The 21,382-nt window shown below is 35.7% G+C and overlaps 1 protein-coding gene across 1 annotated transcript in view; it reads left to right on the plus strand.

Moving 5' to 3' along the window:
* The window catches only part of LOC125241555 (neuroligin-4, Y-linked-like), a 44,885-nt gene extending 26,256 nt beyond the window's left edge, over positions 1-18,629 (plus strand). Inside the window, exons 2-11 of the mRNA XM_048150092.1 lie at positions 1,369-2,063; positions 2,273-2,490; positions 4,479-4,628; positions 7,471-7,671; positions 7,748-8,243; positions 10,846-10,930; positions 13,675-13,869; positions 15,616-15,767; positions 15,988-16,106; positions 17,462-18,629. Coding sequence (XP_048006049.1) covers positions 1,813-2,063; positions 2,273-2,490; positions 4,479-4,628; positions 7,471-7,671; positions 7,748-8,243; positions 10,846-10,930; positions 13,675-13,869; positions 15,616-15,767; positions 15,988-16,106; positions 17,462-18,459 — 2,865 coding nt within the window. The 5' untranslated portion in view covers positions 1,369-1,812 and the 3' untranslated portion in view covers positions 18,460-18,629. The remainder of the gene's footprint in view (positions 1-1,368; positions 2,064-2,272; positions 2,491-4,478; positions 4,629-7,470; positions 7,672-7,747; positions 8,244-10,845; positions 10,931-13,674; positions 13,870-15,615; positions 15,768-15,987; positions 16,107-17,461) is intronic.
* Positions 18,630-21,382: the final 2,753 nt, after the last annotated feature.

Consider the following 21,382-nt stretch of genomic DNA (forward strand, 5'->3'; position numbering starts at 1 on the left):
AAAATGGAACAAATCACATCTTCGGCAGGACGAACATGTGACCGACTGTTATGCCGGAGCAGTCTCTGGGCTATTACCACCTTAGCCACGGAGGCCTGCTGATAATATAATATTAACCCTTAAATGCATGGTGATGTATATATGCATCATATATTTGATGGCCTGTGGCTCAATATGTGGCTATCCAAAATCACATTTATAGCTTAATTATTATTCAGTATTTATTATTATTTAATAAATAATTAAATAAATTAAATAATATAATGATTTACTATTTACTATTTAAGGATAAAGATGAAATGGTGGAAAAGTGTGAAAAGGCAGGATGATGGCGATTTTTAGTATGTGATTCAGGCAGATTTTTTCGGAGTTAGTAATTAGTTTATGTTTAAACATTTTATCATGGGGGTTTCACAAATAGTGTACCTTTCTAATACGAGTAGTAGTAAAACTTTACAAATAAAACTTACCAATAATTATATATTTATATAAATAAGTTTTGGCCTATTTAACTTCTAACACTGATTTAGTATTAAAATCGGTATTAAATATTTATTATTTTTCCCAGAGTCAGAAAGCCGTTGTCTATCACAAGTATCACATACATTAATATCTCGTTAAAAGAAAAAATCATGCATTTAAGGGTTAAGACGCAATCTTATAAGGTAGTTGTCACAATACGCCACACTAAGGCTTTTAGGATTTTTTTTTAGTTTATTAGGTTGAATTAAGGGGAGGCATTTCAATTAAAATCGCCAACTCACTATGTATGGTGCCTGTAAACGGACTAAACTTGTAACGTCGTTGTAACATCGATGCAGATTCCGTATTCCGCCGTGCAAGCGGAAATCGCTACTGCCAGTGATGCAGAGAGCTGGCACGCTCGTACTCGAATGCCGGCACGGCATGCCGTGTGAATACCGTATCGGGGTGATAATCAGTTCATTAGCATAGGTACATAATTATGTAGTTATCATCGGAAATAACAACATTCTTACTTACCTCTATCAAGTTTTTACACCGAATAAATCAAAATGTTTTATTCTGTTTGTCAGCCTCCCGAGCTCTTACAAATCAATAATTAATTTACACCGCGTCAGTCTGTGTGTCTGATGTGTTCGTGATTAACTCAAAAACTACTGAACATAATTATTTTCATGCTGTTCATTTTCACCTATGAATAGAGTGATTCTCTAGGAAAGTTTTAATTTGTTAATATTTTGTTTGAACAATCATTGAAAAATCATCGTTCTATAGAGTATATGTGTTTACCATGAATAAACTATTGAATCTTGAATCTATATTATAGGTGCACTTATTTAATATAATTTAGTGTAAGATATACAATTATTCATTACTTTGCTTCAGATCCCGAAACACAACATACAACATAATGAAGATACCTCTCCAGAAGAATATACAAGCGCCGATTATTACGTGACTAATTACTCATGACTTAGGAGAAATACATAACAATACTCTTCAGGGTGACATGGACATATGTCTAAAGAAATTCCAGAAAAGGATGCTAAAAAGAAATCACAATTTTAAATCCCTGAATTTGTATAGTATCGTCCTCATAATTTGTCTGTCACTAAATTTTGTAAATTCCAATACGACCTATAACAGTCGTTATTTGAGCGAAAAGAGCAGCGTAAGCAAAGAATTTAACTTTAGTGTCGTTACACGTGACAGTCACGACCCGCACGACGACTACGAGGGCGTGGTTCCGAGCATTCCGCAGAAGACTTGCATTATACTAAAGTCAATTTCGAAGAAAACCCGTTTTTTGATAGTGATAAATATGTAAATATGAAGAAAAAAAATTACGGCAATGAACCCAATTCTTACAGCAACTACGAGGACTACAAACATTTTTATTTAAGCCCCTCAAATCCATTGCCAAATACGAATGTGAAATTTAAAATAAGTAGTAGAATAGTTCAGACTAAATATGGTAAACTTCAGGGCATCATTTTGGGCATGGATGAACATAAATATTTAAAACCACTCGAAGTATTTTTAGGTGTTCCATATGCCACTCCCCCCGTAGGATCAAACAGGTAATACCGTTCATTGATATATTATTCTTTAACATAAATAAATAAGTAGATGAATAGTTGAACATGGTCAAACTTTAGCACCCTTAGTTTTGACGGCATTTAATTGTTATTTATTACACGTAAATATTTCCGGGCTGCAAGGAGGCAAATAGTTTAAAAAAACATGAAAATGGTTATTTCAGCAAATGTAACATTGTCACTGTTTACAGGTTCAGCCCAACAAGGGCACCATCACCATGGGATGGTGTGCGGGTCTCCGACCGGCCAGGCCCTGCGTGTCCGCAGAAGTTGCCCGACCTCCACGATGAAAGGACCATGTTAGACACTATGCCTAAAGGCAGACTGGAATACTTGAGAAGACTGATGCCTTATCTTAAAAACCAGAGTGAAGATTGTCTTTACTTGAACATTTTTGCGCCCTTGCAAAGTAAGTTAACATACTTATTCCTGTTCCTTTGTGCTAATCGAAATCAGGTAGGTAGGTATCACGATTTAAAAAATCGATTTGACTCAAATTATTTATTTGTAAACTTAAGTAACTGTACCTAAGTAGCAGATTGGCCTGAGACGATGAAATTTATATATAAAACTGCTTGTTTATTTGTAACACACAGACGAATCACACAATGCCACGCAATGCAACATTTTGGCAGCTTACAAAAGTATTTAAGAAGCTATCCTCCGCCGATAGATAGGCATATATTATTACAAAATAAAATTAAAAATTAGATAGTTATACACAAACTATCTAAAATGTAGTCATTAGCCGTAATACCATAAGCTAGAAAGTTCAGCGTGAGAAATTTAGAAATCAGAAATATTGACGACCGACCGGTCTGGCTCAGTCGGTAGTGACCCTGCCTGCTAAGCTGCGGTCCTGGGTTCGAATCCCGGTAAGGGCATTTATTTGTGTGATGAGCACAGATATCTGTTCCTGAGTCATGGGTGTTTTCTATGTATATAAGTATGTATTTATCTATTTAAGTATGCTCATTACTTTCTTACCAACCCAATATATCGTCGCTTAGCACTTATAGTACAAGCTTTGCTTAGTTTAGAGCTAAGTTGATCTGTGTAAGGTGTCCCCAATATTTATTTATTATTTATTGCAAACTATTTGTATTCAGATGTTAGGTATTCTTTATTCCCGGGCGAACACAATCTGGGTGTATATATTCAAGTCAAGAGTGAATAGGCTATTATTACTGAACCAGTGAGCTACAATCTCAGCCTTGTCACTTTCCATCAGGTGCGACTAAGGTCAATCACTGGCCAGTTTATAATAAATAATAATAATAATAAGGCGGCACCCTAGGTTAGGTTTTTTATAATGTGTTTATATATTTTGTATTGTTTTGTATGTGGTTTTGTATTTTACTTTTATAATCATATTATAAAATAACCTAATCTAAGAGAAAAGATAAATAAAGGAAATAATAATAATAAGGTCCGGGACCCCATGGGCCCGAGATATGTAAAGAACAAACATAAATAATAATAATAGCAGAACAATAAGCACCTATCAATCTGAAAGGGGTATTGCAAATGACCTTGAGGCACTGGTCCCACCGCGAGCTAGTAAGCTATGAGCTATCGGCTATAAAAACGAACAAAAGATAGTCGCTCCTGTGCAAATAAAAGAGACTCTCTTATTCACACGGTCTCTTTTATTTACACGGGAGTGCTTATCTTTTGTTCGTTTTTATAGCCGATAGCTCATAGCTTACTAGCTCGCAGTGGGACCAGTGCCTGAAGCTACTAAGAACTATATTATAAATGCTCTAATTATATTAATAGGTCAAACTACTCATACAAAAAAAGTTCATCTAGTATTTACATAGCTGCTTAGTAACGTATTATAGATAAACCTGATTCCAGAATGTACACCTATAACGGCTATAACTATAAATTGTTAACTTTTTCACAAATAGTTTTAAATACACTTTTACTCATTTACCGCCATCGCCATATGAAAAACGTGACGACGTAATGTTGTAAACTGATGAACATATTACCTATTTGTCTTACTAGCTAAGCCGTGTGAATTGTGAACAAAGAATGAAAGGAAAATGAAACATACACTCAAGTGACCATTCATTCAAGTGAACCGTCATCTGATATCACCTTTAGTTTCGGACCCGTACCTACCTATGGGCAGTTACTACTGTCCTGCAATATAATATACGTATTACCTTACCTTGGTTGGAATCAGAGCTTTATATTACAGTTTTGTTTGGTTATTTAAGACAATCGGCAGATATAGTTCGAAATTTTAATGGTGTCAATGTGGAACTAAATTCGGCATTACCGATTTTATAGAAAAACAATGATATAGATGGCCTAGTAGTAATAAATAATAATATGTATAATAAAATTAATAGGTTCTAGTTGCCCCTAATGTTATTTGTTTTTCAGTGGATGAAGTCAAAATGCCGATTCCAGTGCTAGTTTACATACACGGGGAAAGCTTTTCGTGGAGCTCTGGAAATCCATACGATGGAGCTGTTCTAGCCAGTTACGCAGATTTGATAATTGTCACCTTAAATTTTCGACTTGGTATCTTAGGTAAGCGATATTTAAGTATAATCATTAAACTATCGAACCTGGCTCCGTAGCCGAATGGCATTTCTACGACGCGAAACGAAAACGAAACGCCGCGAAAGATAGTCTGGCTCAGGGTGGCTAGCCGAATGGCACAATCGCTCACGAAACGCTCACGAAACGAAGCGCTAGTAGATATCTATCTCTATCGCGCTTGCGTATTGGCGCGACAGAGCCAGCGGCGTATCGCTTTCGTTTGGCGTCGGAGAAATGCCATTCGGCTACGGGGCCTGTTACGCTAATACGCAAGAACAATAGAGATAGATAGCTACGATTCGTTTCGTGAGCGTTTGTACATTCGGCTACGCACGCTGTAAAGAAACTTACTCGTACAATTGAATATAAACAGTCTTGTCTCGGTTTCACCTTAGAAACAGAAACAATTTTCATATTACCTAACGCAATGAAGTCAAGTCATTATCGTCCGTAGCATAGGTACACGTTTACAAAATTATAATTACTTGATACTTTTATTAGTCTAAATCAATGTGATATTAACAAGGTTCGAAAAAACGACCGTCATTTTGTTTTGAAATGTAGCCATAATTTGTACCCATTTTTATTAGTCTGAATTTTGTTCGTACACACAGTCGAGAGCCGTTATATGACTTATAGGGTACATTTAAACGTTAACATAACGAAATCGGAGTTATAATGTCGTATGGAACAGGGTGAGAATTTCCTTAATGGCGGGCGTTTTTCCGAGCCTTGGATATTAATAACACGAGTAAGTATTTCACGTATTAACTTTATTTCCATAAAAACTCTAAAGCCCTGATTTGTGTTCATTTATTTTTAACTAATACAAAAGATAAAGATAAACGAGGAATAGTTAATCTAGAGTTGTAGTGTATTAACGTGTAACTGTAACTCTGTGTGTGTAGCGTGTAACTACTTTAATGCGTAAGTAGTAGGCGGGAACTGTAAGCATCATCCAATTCTAATGAACACAAGTTAAATTATAATCTATTGAAAATATTTCAACTTGTGCTGTCTTAAAATAGTCACACTACTATGTATATAAATTAAAACCGAAATAAATTACACATATGAAAGAAAAAGTGACCAAGTCCTCTGGTGCCTGAGGCTGGAATCGAACCAGCGTACTTTCCAATCGCGGGAAATGCCTCTTTATCCGCTCGGCCACCCAGGTCACAGCTGTCGAGGTCGAAATTATCATCCAATTCGCTCAGCTCAACATTAAGCGTAGTATGGAAAATATTAATTTTATGGAATGTTCATTACGTTGAAGGCTTATAGTACCTACCTAGTATCGTAATTTATAATAACAGTTGTTACAGTATAAGTGTTGGGAAAAAGAGGTCAAGTGCGAGTTTGTTTTACTCGCGCACTGACAGTCTGAATAAACTTCTCGTGTAACAAAGGCGACTTATGTATTTATTTGTATTATCTTAACTTACTTATTTTACTAGCGCACTAATTTAAAATGAGGTTAGGCCTCCTAAACAAGAGTACATTTGTTCGGTCTTCTCCGGTCTGTTGTACGGTTCGGCCCGGACCAACATAGGCCTTGGGAAATATCGTATACTAAGTAACATAGTGGGAAAGTGTAAGCGACAGGGTTGAGTGGAGGAAAAGAGGGCAGGCCCTTACCCAGGACTAAAGCAGGCTAAAAAATAAAGTAAAATGGTATATACTAGGTTATCCAAGGGCATAGCGAATGAAATTCCGCTTTGTGTGGTAGGACACAGCACAGCGGATATCATCTCGCTTGAATCTAAAGCAGAGCCCAACTGGGGAAGTACCTCCGCCTTACAGAAGACCACAGCCAAATAGCACTAGACCCTACTCATAGTGTTGTGTTTCTGCCGGTGAGTAAGGCTGCCAGAGCTCAACGAGGGTGCGGTGTGCTGGTGACGGAAGGACCTACGGAACTAATTTGTTCCGTCTATTGTCCTTTGAGTCGTCGGCAACCCAAACCCTCCTTTTTTGCTGTGTACGTAACACGGCAAAAAGGAGTGTACAAGTTTCTAATGGGTTGGCAACGCGCACTGACACTCCTTGAGTTGCAGGCGTCCATAGATGACGGTGACCGCTTTCCATCAGGCGGACCGTATGCTTGTTTGCCACCGACATAGTATTAAAAATAAACTTTACCAGTAAACATAAGGTGATAGTTATACAGTACTTATAGTAATATAAATACACAAAAAAACATGATTTTGCTTCGTAAATGTCGGAGATGGTATTTTTTTTGCATTGACAATTTGAGCCCTTTAATAGACACCCTCAATTTACTAGCTACGAGTATAACAACAATTTTGACAGACAGGGTCGCACTAAAAGGGTTCCTTTACTTTCCATACTTCTTTGGCACGGAACCCTAAAAACAAGTGAACATACTAACAACTACCACGGTACGAGAATTACGAGACAATATTGTAAAATTTACTACACCTTTAACTAATGAGTTGTGGCATGTTGTTGTTTTAACCTTTTAATCGGTTAGATTTTTTTATCTAGAGTGTATGAACGTAACTTTGTACCGCCGCTAGTACGAAGATATATTTACGAAGATTCTTATTTATCAGACTTTGCAAAATCTGCATAATATTTCATATCTGCACGGGAAGCATGGTCGCGCGATAGACGATAAAATATCAGGCCGTCCCTATCGCACTTACAAATAGTGCGATAGGGACGGCCTGCTATTTTATCGTCTATCGCGCGACCATGCTTCCCGTGCTGATATGTATTATATGTATATTGGACTAGGGCTGTTACAGGGTTAATTAGTGTTAGGTATAGTGTACAAGAGGAGATATTGTAATAATTTATTTAACAGGGTTCCTTAATGCAAATCCGGCGCCACATTTAAAAGCCCGGGTGGCAAATTATGGTTTGATGGATCAAATAGCTGCGTTGCATTGGGTACAGCAGAATATTGTGTTATTTGGAGGTGATCCAACTAACATTACACTAATGGGACACGGCTCAGGGGCCGCCTGCATTAATTTTCTCATGATATCTCCCACTGTCATGCCAGGTAAACATAGTCTCTTTTTACGAATATGGTTAAGTGTTTAATGCCTCACTACATATAATTTGATAACATTTTTCAGGTTTATTCCACAGAGCACTACTTCTTTCCGGTTCGGCGCTAAGTTCATGGGCTATTGTAGACGATCCAGTATTTTATACACTAAAATTAGCAAAGCACATGAATTGTGCTATACCAGAAGACTTGACGAAAGATCATGAAATCATTGTTGATTGTCTCAGAGATGCCACTACGGAACAGCTGTTAGCAATAGACATATCCCCTCCAAGTTTTATGACAGCATTTGGCCCCTCTGTCGACGGAGTTGTGATAAAGACAGACTTTGCAAAAGATTTTTTAACCACATTTCCGACAGGCGATTTTCCAAGTTTCGGACCGTTGAATAATATGAATCAAAATTATAACATACACTCTAAGAGAAGTGATAGTGGAAGAAGACGTTTTCAAAATAAATACGACTTGATGTTTGGTGTGGTAACCAGTGAAGCATTGTGGAAGTTTTCAGCTCATGACATTCAAAATGGGATTGATCCTGACAAAAGAGACCGCATGTTAAGGTAAGACATAACGGCACGTTGTATATTAAAGGGGTATGGCAAAGATTGCCATCAAGAGGTTGTTAAAAGCTCGGCGCTGAAGGCGGAGGCCTTAAATGGCTCAAGTTTGTAATCCTATTGCCACCGGTGATATACACAAAAATTTTCTTCACGCTGTCGAAGTAAAAACTAAATCTAATGAAATAAGTGTACCTACACATCGGTAACTAGTGGCATTTTGGTGGCACTTGACAGTTGTTAACTGACTAGTGATGTGACAATGTTTTTCCTGTACCTACGAGTCGGGAAAAAAACAATTAAAAGAATGATTGTTAATAATTTAATATATTATGACATTCATGATAAACAATTAATATTTGTTCTAAATGTTCACAAGTCAGCCTACGTCTTCTACTTGAGAAAATCCACTTTGTGTTTAAGAAAACGATCTTTCAACTTCCACTGACGTAATTGTAAAATAGCTCTGAATATAAGTTCTGAATGCTCTCTTAATGTAGTAGGGCTTGCAATTATCCGCCCAATTTTGTACCCGGATCCCCATGGTATAATTATTTATCTTTTCTGAAAAAACTTATCACATCACTATTCTGCCAAGAGCCACCTAAAGAAATGCCACGAGTTACAGATGTGTAGAAATAACTCTTAAATACTTTTTTCTACTCCCGAACTGTTTACAGGGTCGTATATAGATCATTAAAACCCTACATAAAAGTCAATTCCCCAAAGCCAACGTCCGCCGGCTGTCCGCGCATGCGCGCAGTATCGAAAAAAACTGAAAGCGCATTGTTTGGCTCTGTAACCATGGCAACAACAGTTATAACGACACTGCGCGACTGCGCGGGAAGGCTTTGGGCAGCTGAGCTGACAGTGCAAACCTTTGCGTCAAAATACAGAAAACAGTGTTATCACGAAAGTTATTCAAGAAAACTATTAAAAATTAAGTGCATGGTCGTAGAAAAAGTATTGTTTGCAACGGTGTTTAACTGAGTCAAAAAATACTCGTGGCGTCTTAATAACAATTTTCGGCTTCGCCTCAAATTGTTACCCACGCCACTCATCTTTTTTGACCTCCTTTAAACGCCTGTTGCATAAAATACTATAACATTTCAAACATTCGTCCGCCACATTGCACTATTTTGACAGATTTGGCATCGAAGGGGCAGACCCATCAATAGGTATACGGCCACGATAGAAAACAATTTGTTTTTAATCGATTATTACAAGCTTTTATTGAACTTGCCTTGTTAGTCTGTTAGTTTAGGTCAAAACGTAGAAGCTAAATTTGAGCCATTTCCCGGTTTCTGATTGAGCTGAAATTTTGCACACATACGTAAATCACGTAACACTGCAATATTATGATATCATGGTGCTGTGTGCGTAGCTGAATTGCCCGAGGGCCAGACAAACTGTTTTCAGTAAGGAAAGGTTTGCAGATTCACGTAAACCACGTAGTGATTTCATTGTATACATTAATTTCCTTACTCTTATTGAAACAATAGCCATATTATTATGTTCCCTACAGTTGAGTTTATCATCCATAATAATTCCGAGATTTTAATCAAACTGGTTTTGTTATGAAATCAAAATTGCATTGTTGAGCTGAAGTTATATTGTTAGTACAGAGAGGTTAGGCTCAAAACTTTCCAATGCACCCTGCATTGGAAAGTTTTTGAGCCTTACCTATAAAAAAGCGGATTTAGTGTAAATAATTATTTTACTTCTCTACATAATCTCCAGAACGATCTAAAAACTTTTGCCATCTGGTTTCTAAGTTTCGAATTCCTTATAAAAAAAAGAATCTTCAAGGTCATCAAAATATTGAGCTACAGCTTCTTGTACCTCGATATTCGTCGAAATTTTTTGTCCTGCCATGTCACAAGTCTTTAATGTCCTTACCTCCTGAGTTACACACAATGTTTAACATCACATTTGAGAGAAAAATACAGAGGAAACAGTCATAAGGCAAAACCTTCAACCGGCGGCGTTGTGACCAGTAGTGTAACTTGATCTACATCAGATTATTCATATTAAATCCATTGTTTTGATAACAACCACTTTTTGAACGAAAACAAACACGAAAATACTGCATATAAATTAAATGCAACGTTCAAAAAAGCATATACATCATATAATTAAACTAAAATTTTACTTCTTTTTCATTCATTTAAATATTTTGATCTGTTGTAGGTACTCTCCGTTGCTAGGCAACGGTAGGTGCCTCGCGTACGCACGCGGTCATTCGGTCAAGCGCGAGTAGAGAGCATATTGTCAGATTGTAAATTATAACTATTTATCTGAGTTAAATTTACGAAATAAATGCAAAACACACTGAAATAATTGTAAAACATAAATAAAATGCATTTTTCATACCGTATAATATATTTTATAGCTTAATAGTCAAATTTTGGTTTTGCAATAAAAATCCTTGGCAGATTGAATCATCCTTTGCCTGAAGTATTGTACGAATTGTATTAATTTTTAAAATTAAATCCATTTTTCCCTTGGGAATAAAATAGTACATTATGCTTCAGTACACGTAGACGCAATGATACCTTTAAACAGCAAATGTGATGAAAGATATAATATTGTCTTTGTTTTTCAGGACGTATGTGAGAAATTCGTACTTATATCATTTAAGTGAAATATTCTACACCATTATCAACGAGTACACAGACTGGGAAAAAACGGTACAGGTTTTTTTTTAAATATAGTTATCTCAACATTTCATAGCCTTTTTAATAAAATATTTTTTCTCAAACTTGCAATGAAATGTTGTCATTACGTGCTTCAAATTCGGTCGGAAAGTACTACGTATCTGGTTCGTTGAGTGAGGAAGATATGTAATGGAATTTCATAGTAATTTCCCCACCTAAGCCAGTAACGCCAGAGTCATTTGTTTCTAAACGTCAAATTCTGAGTTCTGACACAACGCTACAGAATAAAATTAATACTTAGAAATAAGTCATCATCAGAAAAAAAACATGCAAAACCGTTTGTACGTAGACGGTGGCGCACCCTATTAATTTCTACTCTTTTTTGCCAGACCATAATGCGGTAAATGTCACCGGTTATAACTTTACCTGAAACATTTAAAAAAAGTTTGGCGCAGAATTTTAATGTCACCATTTAAAAGGTTACCGCAAACAGCTTTAAAAAAAAGTGTAAACGCGGAAATTAAATAAAAATAATAATATAATTATGTTTGCTCGGATTTGCAAATATTTTATCAAGAGCTTTTTCAAATTTCAAAATGAGTTCGGACAAAAGTGGATGTCGATTTAAAGTGTACATGAGACATGAGTTGCAAGTTTGAGAAAAGCATATACACGGTGTTTCCGGTATCACTCAAAACCTCAGACACCCCAACTGATTTTTATTTTTTGAAACTCATCTAGAGTATTCATCTTTTAATCTGATCGTTACTTTTTTTTTAATTGAATTTTTAATTTTCTGTACAGCTCTACTTGACTTTTAGCTCTACACTCAATAAAATAATTGCTAACTACCATCATAAACCATAAGACTATTTATTTGTGTACGTTACTGCAACGACATAAGGTTTACCAATAGACAGCTAAGATGTCACTGTAAAACACTTTAAAGCTTTGTCACAGTAAACTTCAAATTGGACAGGTAATCGCAGTAAGCAAATAAACTCAATATTCAAAATGACAAGGTTGTAATTAGGTACGAGTTCAATTTGTTATGACTTATGATAAACATTAAGATTAAACTGACAAACAACGTCAAACTAGTAGCGAAAAAAATAATCGTCCAAGTAACCGGCCAGTATTAATACCCCTAAATACTGAAAAAAGGTAAACAACCTCTAGCAATGCGATATACACAATGTTGTATTACGAGTACAATAGAATGGGCACGTAAAAAATAACTAATAATACTAATTTAAATAAAAATATTACCCCCATCAAGATATAGCTCAATCGATTCTACTCTCGATTCTGAATAAACTGTTTTCAGGTTTTTAGTGTTAAGTGAAACACGGTGTACATTCCTTGAAAAGGGCTTACAGGCATATCACTATCTGGATATACCTGATATACCTAAATACCTACTAACCCTTAATGTCTGCCTATTATATTGTATTTTTACCCACACGCAACATTTTAATTAAATGTTACGTGTAAATACTTTATAAAATAATATGAAATCATTTGAATAATGACTATCATCAAATTGGCATACCGAAGATATTTGATTATTTTCAGTATTTCTGGAAACGCGGTAGGGTGTCATTAAAAATACTGTTCCTAGGATTTACTTAATGGGGATAATATTTTTATTTAAATTAGTATTATTAGTTATTTTTTATTGCCTATTATATTGATTCGTAATACAACATTATCGCATTTTTCCGCTGGTTACTTGGACGATTATTTTTTCCGCTACGAGTTTGACGTTGTTTGTCAATTGTGTCGATTAACTTCACAACTGGGTAAATCCATTCTGCTATTAGGTTGATTATTTTTCAGATCATATTATATTTTTTATATATTCAACCTTAAAGCAGAATGGATTTACCCAGGTTTGAAGTTAAGCGACACAATTTCATCTTAATGTTTATCATAAGTCATAACAAATTGAACTCGTACCTAATTACAACCTTGTCATTTTGAATATTTGCTTTTGCATTTTAAATTTGCTTACTGCGATTACCTGTCCAATTTGAAGTTTATTTTGACAAGACTTTAAGGTGTTTTACAGTGACATCTTATCTGTCTATTGGTAAACCTTATGTCGTTGCAGTAACGTACACAAATAAATAGTTTAATGGTGTATGATGGTAGTTAGCAATAAAATTATTTTATTGAGTGTAGAGCTAAAAGTCAAGTAAAGCTGTACAGAAAATTAAAAATTTTATTTAAAAAAAAGTAACCATCAGATCAAAAGATGAATACTCTAGATGAGTTTAAAAAAATAAAAATCAGTTGGGGTGTCTGAGGTTTTGAGTGATACCGGAAACACGTTGTATATGAATAGTGAGGTATCTAGAAAAATTACATCTCGTAGTCCAATAGGAGCATCTGAAATAACTTAATTTAATTATTTAATAGTTGAGCTTTTATGATGACGAAGATAATTATTGACTGACATGTTCTTATTTATATTATCACATATTTTGCTTCTTTTTATTATTATTATTTTATTGTGTAATGATTAATGTAGTTCTGTTTATAACTTGTAAATAGCTACAATTAGTTTTTAAGGTAATTGAAACGCCCTAACAGGGTATCATGTACCGACTTATTGTATCTTTACCACCTGTATATATAATGAAATTAATGAACATGAATGCAATAAATGATATGAATATGAAATATATTAAGATATGCATACCATAAATATCTTACATTTAATTTTATATGTTGTAAATACGCTATATTTAATGAACAACGGTTTTTCTTCTTAGAACTTGATCAATACCAGAGACGCGACGGTGGCTGCATTCTCAGATGCTCAATATGTGGCACCGTTAGTACAGAGCGGAGATTTGCTCAGCGGGGGGCCTAAACCAGCACCAAGCGACGAGGACGGGCCACGCCGACCAACTAAAACATTTTTTTACGTGTTTGACTATCAGACTAAAGACGGTTTTTATCCTCCGGTAAGTGTAGAACAACTATTTTTGTAGTGAAAATTGTGACGTGTTTGGCTGAGCAAACATGGAAGACTAGCGAACTCATCAACCAAGCCTATAGTCCACCAAAACGAATTTGTTCAATCGAAATTATATTAATGACTATGTATAGGTGGGGAAATATCAGTACACACCTAATTATTGTGCCTATACTGTCTGATAGTGTCTATAAATGTTTAGACCAGTTTGAAACATACCTAGGTATAACACAAGCTTCCGTGTACACTTTATTGCGTTGTGCCTTTTGTTCTGTTTCAAAGGCAACACGACTCCCTGGTATGATAACCATTATAATGTAAATGTATTCATATCGCTGCATGTCGCTTCTTAGGCTCAGGTGACTTTAAAACTTTCCGTAACAAAATAATACGCAATAAAACCAAATACTTCAATAATTTTCTAACTGTTGGTAGACATATTTAGCAAATCTTATCAAAAAATTTATTTTTATTTTGAACTAATACTATTTTAAGAAAAATATTGCAGCGCCCGAATCCAATATCTTATTAGCTTTCACAAAAATGTAAGGAATATAAAATTCAGGCACTGCGATAAATATTTCTCCCGAAAAGTTTATGGCATCTGAAATTCGTATACTTACTCAAAAATGTAATACGAGTAGATATAGAATTATTTGTACAAGATTTTGCGATTTTGCTCTACAGTCACAATCTCACAATCAAAAGTGTATACCTAACTGTGAATTAGATATTTGGATGTACGATACTTTCCTAAATCCAGATAGAAATCCACGGTGTAATACATGAGGAAACCGAATAATTTAAACAGCGTATTCCTGATCACGTAAGAAGACCACAATGTCATATAAACTCTTCTGGATTACGCCACTTTCAGAGTTAGTAGCATTTATAAAAATAATAATTACTTATTATTTCTCATTACAAAATGCTCTTTTGATGACGATGATGACATTAATCGGGCATAATCTATACACAAACATTTTTTTTGTGAAATTTCCTTGACTTCATATAACATTTTTTTTTTCCCAATTTATTTTTCTTTCGGTGTCCTCGTATTACACCGTATATGTAGGTATGTATGTCTATATATGTAAGTCAATGTCAAGGTACTGATCCCACCGAAAGCCAGTAAGCGATGAGCTATCGGCGATAGAAATGTACAAAAATAGTCGCTCCCGTGTAAATAAAAGAGAGAACAAGCGATTACACTGGCGACCGGTCTGGCCTAGTCCGTTTTCAAATTATCCGATCCGATATCGGATGTCGGAAGGATTTCAATGGAAAAAATCCAAGATGGCGCCTGGAATGTATGGGATATCGGTCCGACATCCGATATCGGATCGGATAATGTGAAAACGCACTTAGTCGGTAGTGACCCTGATTGCTAAGCCGCGGTCCTGGGTTCGAATCCCGGTAAGGGCATGTATTTGTGTGATGAGCACAGATATCTGTTTCTGAGTCATGGATGTTTTCTATGTATATAAGTATGTATTTATCTATTTAAGTATGTATATCGTCGCTTAGCACTCACAGTAAAAGCTTTGCCTAGTTTAGGGCTAAGTTGATCTGTGTAAGGTGTCCCCAATATTTATTTTTTTTTATTTATTTATAATTTACTAATTCCCATCAATTTTACTTAGTACCGGGTATGATTATTTTTAGTTGAGTTGAATTTATTAAAAACGGAGTGCACGCAACACGTTGTTCAGATGGATTTTTCTTATATTTCTAGAGAATGGGCGTCGTCCACGGTGAAGAGCTGCCATATATTTTCGGCGCTCCCGTCGTAGATGGGTTTGGCCATTTCCCTCGAAATTACACAAAGTCTGAGGTTGCATTGTCAGAATCTATGATGCTCTTTGTATCTAACTTTGTGAGAACAGGGTAAGAGATCCATTAGTAAAATTACGTTCTATTTAGGTAGTTCGGTACATTGGAATTAAACTAAATTTGCTTTATACAATAGCGTTTCAATTTTATGTCGAAGAGATACGTTACGTTACGTAATTATAATTAAGGCTATATAAAATGCACAATAAAACCATAAGTAACATAAGTATATTGATTGAATTTTAATCATCCAATAAGCGTTAATTTGTTATAGAAATCCAAACGACAACACCAGACAGGAGGTTTTGTTGCCAGCGTCGAGGGAGCGTAATAAATTTCGTGGCATAAATTGGGAAGAGTACGACTCCACGCACCAAAAGTACTTAGAAATAGGTCAGTGATACGCGTAGTGATATACGACCGATATAGAGCGGATGTGTAGCGAGACGATGAGTATTTCTTTTCGAGTAACTTTGAAAAGAGGCTTGCCAAACTGTTTGTAAGTTCGTTTGTCTGTCGCTACAGGCTCATATTATGGTGCTGTGTTGCTTGACTTAGTTGAACTTTTGATAGGTAAGATAGAAGAGCACTAGGCTAGCGATCCCGTGGTCGTGGTTTCGAGTCCCACCAAAGACAGCATATTTTTCCACTTTATAGCATTGTCGTTTCTGTTTGTGTTGTTTGTTGTTGTTCTGTCAATTAATTTAAAGGTGCAGTTTTTTCTTATTTCAAACAAAACTAAGAATATGAAAATACTATCTGCTGCTACAAATATGTAAGTTACAATGTCACTAGTTCTGTTAGATAAGTAGTATGAATTTTTGCCATATATGAATCACTTTTGTGTACCAGTTAAGTATTTTAAAAATACACCGCATATTTTTTTGTTTTCCGTTAAATTCAACACGTCGATAGGTTCATTATTACTATTATCAGGTACAACCCTAAATTGGAAGAAAATATTTTTTTAATTATTTTATATTCGGCACGTACTAGGTTCATTATCAGGAACCACCCTGTATTTTAGTTAAAATTCGTAAAAAACATTTTTCCATCATTTTCATACTTATTAAATGAATTTATTAGTGTGAGAGACTCTTAAGAATAACATTCAAGTTAGTGTCAAGTGTTTGACGGCACATGTCAAAACAAATAACATTAGGAATTGGTAAAGGCTGTCACACACGTGTTCAGTAGGTAATTATCTTTTTTTTTAATAACTCGATAACCGTAAGAGTTAAGACGCTAGTTTCATAGAGAAATTAATTGTATTTGATCTAAAGAACCTTCCCTTAAAGTTAACGGAATTCAATAAAAACACAGTGTATAATATAATGAACAAATTAATTAGTGTGAACGTTAGTGTCAAGTAATTTACGTCACAGGTCATGTAAGAAGTTATGATACTTATTGAGCCAGTCAATTTTTTTTTGAATAGGTAACTCGATAACAGTAAGTTGAGTAAGTGGTAACACACTTGTTTCTCTGAGAAATTAATTGTAATTCACCTAAAGAACTTTCCCTTAACGTCAAAGGAAATCAATAACAACAACAAATAAACTATAGGTACCATGTCAAAATATATAATTAAGGGTTAAGTATTTCAAACAGTAACGAGATCTATCACTGCGAGATAATTAAAGGGTTATTAATAGTAACTTTCAGTACGTGGGTACGTAGAGTTTCCCTATTTTTCTACTCTTGTTATTTTTTGTGTGTAACATGTTCTGTTTTTTTTTATTGTTCAGGTGTGAAACCGCGTCTGAAGAATCACTTTAGGGCTCATCAACTTTCTGTCTGGCTGAGGCTAGTCCCTGAGTTGCACAGAACGGGAATGGAAGATATTTCTACTAGGCATAACTTGTTTAAAAATCACAACGAGCAAGAACTATACGAAGGCGTCGTCAGGCCTGACCCTCTGGCAAGGAATCTCAACGACAACGATCAAATGAAACGAGTAAATGGATCAGTTTATGCTGATGCGGCTTTGACTACCGTTGATTCTATTTTAGTGACATGCGTAACACTATTACCAAATAGTAGGGACGTACAAACATTGAATGCCACAGAAAACACTTTAGCTAATTTGGAGGCAGCTGGGTACGCCGCCTATTCGACGGCATTAAGTGTTACGATAGCTATTGGTTGCTCACTATTGATTCTAAATGTTTTGATATTCGCCGGAGTATACTATCAGCGGGATAAATCTAGGTCACGCGGGAAACAACAACGCTTTAATGAGAAACACTTTGAGACTATCTCCGGAAAACACTCACATTACCACATGGATCCGACGCATACTCCCAGCTTAGTCGTAGACGTGGAAAGACACAATCGAAAGAAACACCAAATGGGCAGTGATTCTCACTTGGCTAACCTGAACTTTAAAGGTCCGCTGAACATACCAAAATCGCCACCGAGTCCTTCACTTAGTATAGAAAATATGATGATACCCAGTAAATTAGGAAGTAGAAACAGTAGTTTAAGATTGCCCAACGTGAGTTACACCCAAATGGGTGGGTACGGCACGATGCCAAAGAATTTGAACCAGTTTAATAACTCGCCGCCCTCACAGGAGTTGAGACAGCAGAAATTCCTGCCTCCAAACGGTTCGGCTTCGCAGGGCTCCCCCTTAGGGCGGGAGGACGCGGCGAGAGGGGGGCCTCACGCCACTCTCCGGCGCGGAAAGAACCCCCACAACGCCTCGAGTCTGCCACAAGCAGCTATTGACGAAATGAGAGTGTGACGCTTAATTATATTTGACTGTACTTAAAAACTCTGAACATTTCACTTGTGACTTCATATATCTTGAAGTAAAATTTTGTACATATTGGCTGCATTTTGTTCGTTGAAATGTACTTGTATTTCTCAATTACTTGTGTATTATAAAACTATGTCTAATTCAATTAAAATGTGTTTCATTATAATCTGTTTGCATCAAATAATATGGCATATATATTTATACTAACCGTTAATATTTTGATACTCAATTAAATCAAGTTATATTGTTCAAACCCCTAATCCATTAGCGCCCATTGTACCGGTTAAAGTTAATTTATTAGTGTGGATGTAGATGTAGGTACATATACGAGGGCGACGCTGAAGGCTTTGTGAAATGGCCACTTGTATATAATTAAAAAAAATAAGTTCACATTTAAATATAATTAGAACTCTTTGTCTATATAATTGTATGTATTTCATTCATTTATCATTTGTTTTACGATTTGGAGGCAAAATCAAAATTGTATGTTTCACTTCAGTATGTATTTCACGAGAGAAAATTTTCGTACCATGATTTTGTATGACTTTCAATATCATTTAATAATTATAATAGACTTAGTTTGGTCTACAATGAAGCCTCATCTCGTATCTCGTGGCACCGGTTTTATAAAATTAAACGTGGTCACACTAATTTCACCGATGATCAGCGTGAGGAACGGCCTTTTACGGCGATGACTGAAGTCACACCAGTGTTGTGCGGCGTATGATAGAGACTGACAAAAGAGTGATCTACCAGCATATTTCGACAACAGGCATCGGTATGAGATATACAATCTTTTATTTATGCACTTGATTAGCTTCATGTTGAAGCCGAAATTTTAAATGTAGTTAGAAGAGTTTTTGTCACCTGGGGGCCGATTTTTGAATCTCACGGCGTTCGAATTCAGAAAATTGTCACGGTGAATTGCCTACTATTTTCAGTTACAATTTTCTGAATTCGAACGACGTGAGATTCAAAAATCGGCCCCCTGGTCGTTCTGCAGGGTCGCAAGTAATATATCAAATGGACCACGTAGGACAAATAAAAAAATAGTTGTATTTAAAAGGTAGGTAGTACTAACCCAGAGGGTAAATCAATGGTGGAGGATAGCCTCCAGGTTATTTTATTACCCTATTAGAAGCTCTATCCGGTATAAATAATCTATTTTTATTTTTATTTCGGGGCTTTCCTAAATGTTTCATTTGAAGTGACGTTGTACTTACATAATGGAATCAAAAAGAGGTACCTTAAAACGATCATTTTGCTGCGAACATCTTGCGGTCGACGATAAACACGGCCATAAAAGGGTCTTTGTTTGGTTCCCGGGCGGGTATGGCAGCCGCATACGTAATTGGAATTGGAGAAAGACCAGTGATGTACCCGGTATTAAACTTATTTTATGCTATTTATTGATATGTATATTTAACAATTTATTTACGTTTCACTTAAGTCATAAAATATCTACAACAAGAGTTATCGATTTCGGCATCATTCGCCCTGCAGTCAGCAGTATTGTCGCACTGCAACCAGCTGGTTTCCTGCCGCAAAGTCAAAATGATCGTATGGATGAATGGTCGTAAATCGTCAACTTAGTTAAAAGGTAAAAACTTATCAGAATTCTTAACTTTTTTTCACTTACTGTACCGGCGAATAATATCACCACATTTGTTGCACTGTTTTTCTCACTAGCACAAAGGACTACTACCACACAATATTTAATAGTACTATTCGATTATTTAAATTAGTACCTAAGGTACATTAAATAATGTTAATTAATTATTTGGCTTTGAGAGCTTTTTTATAATCTGCAGTTTTTTCAGACGTCTTCTCTATTTACAAATATAAAACAAGAGTGCTAAGACAAAACATGAATGATAGGTACTTTATACTATTGCCGTACTGCATAAATTCATAGTATTCATACTCACTAAACGAGTATTTTCAGCGATGACGATGCGTTGTAATTGGCGAAGCATATACTATAATAATATTACTTTATGTATTAAATATTACACGAAAATACATTCCCCAGAATCGGGATAATGACTGTCTAAACATAATTATGTATCTACATGAAACACATATTTAGACCTAATTTTAAAAATTAACGATAGGCTTATTTGAAAATGAACATTCGTTAAAAATTTGCTTTAATACGATAGGCATGGTCACATGCAAAACCGCAGTCATCAAAAGCACCTATTAGCTCAGATACTGCTCAGTTCTCACCGGTGAGTAAATTTTCCAGAACTCAACAAGTGTGACGAGTGTGAGAGTCGACAACGTGGCTGTGACTCACCTGGCGGTCTAGCACAACTAGCACTCGTCGAGTCCATACTTGAAGTCGCGCTTGATGTATGGACTCGCGCTCGCGACAACGGAAGTTGTGCTAAACCGTCTGGAGGTAAGTATCTACAGGCTGACTTGTAATTCGATCTATTCCTTCAAAAGGGTTATTCTATAGGTTATTTGCAATGTTTTTGGCCCAGTCAACTGGGGGTCGAAAATCACTAGTTTTTGAGTTATGCGAGTTTTTAGTTTTTTTCGAAAAAATTCTGCCTCTCGGCCTATGAATGCAAATTGTAAAAAAAGTATTTGCATTAGGATATTAATTTTTTTTTTGTTTCGTAGCCCATGAATTGACAATTATTTTTAACATTAAAATCATGTAATAAAAGTTATGCATGCTTAAGAAATATAAGGTTAAAGTCACAAAACGGAGTATTTTTTTTACATTTTTCTTAAACAAAGGCGGATTAGTCAAAAAAAATGTATGACACTTCGCGTACAAATTGCAGAAACGAATTCTGTATGTCATTCCCTTTCCAGAAATGTACAAACTTTGACATTTTTAACTCAATTATTGAAAATAATGATTTTAATTGAGAGCGCGTACCGACTTACCGCG

Source organism: Leguminivora glycinivorella, chromosome Z (assembly GCF_023078275.1).
Source record: "Leguminivora glycinivorella isolate SPB_JAAS2020 chromosome Z, LegGlyc_1.1, whole genome shotgun sequence".
In the NCBI taxonomy this organism is placed as follows: Eukaryota; Metazoa; Arthropoda; class Insecta; order Lepidoptera; family Tortricidae; genus Leguminivora; species Leguminivora glycinivorella.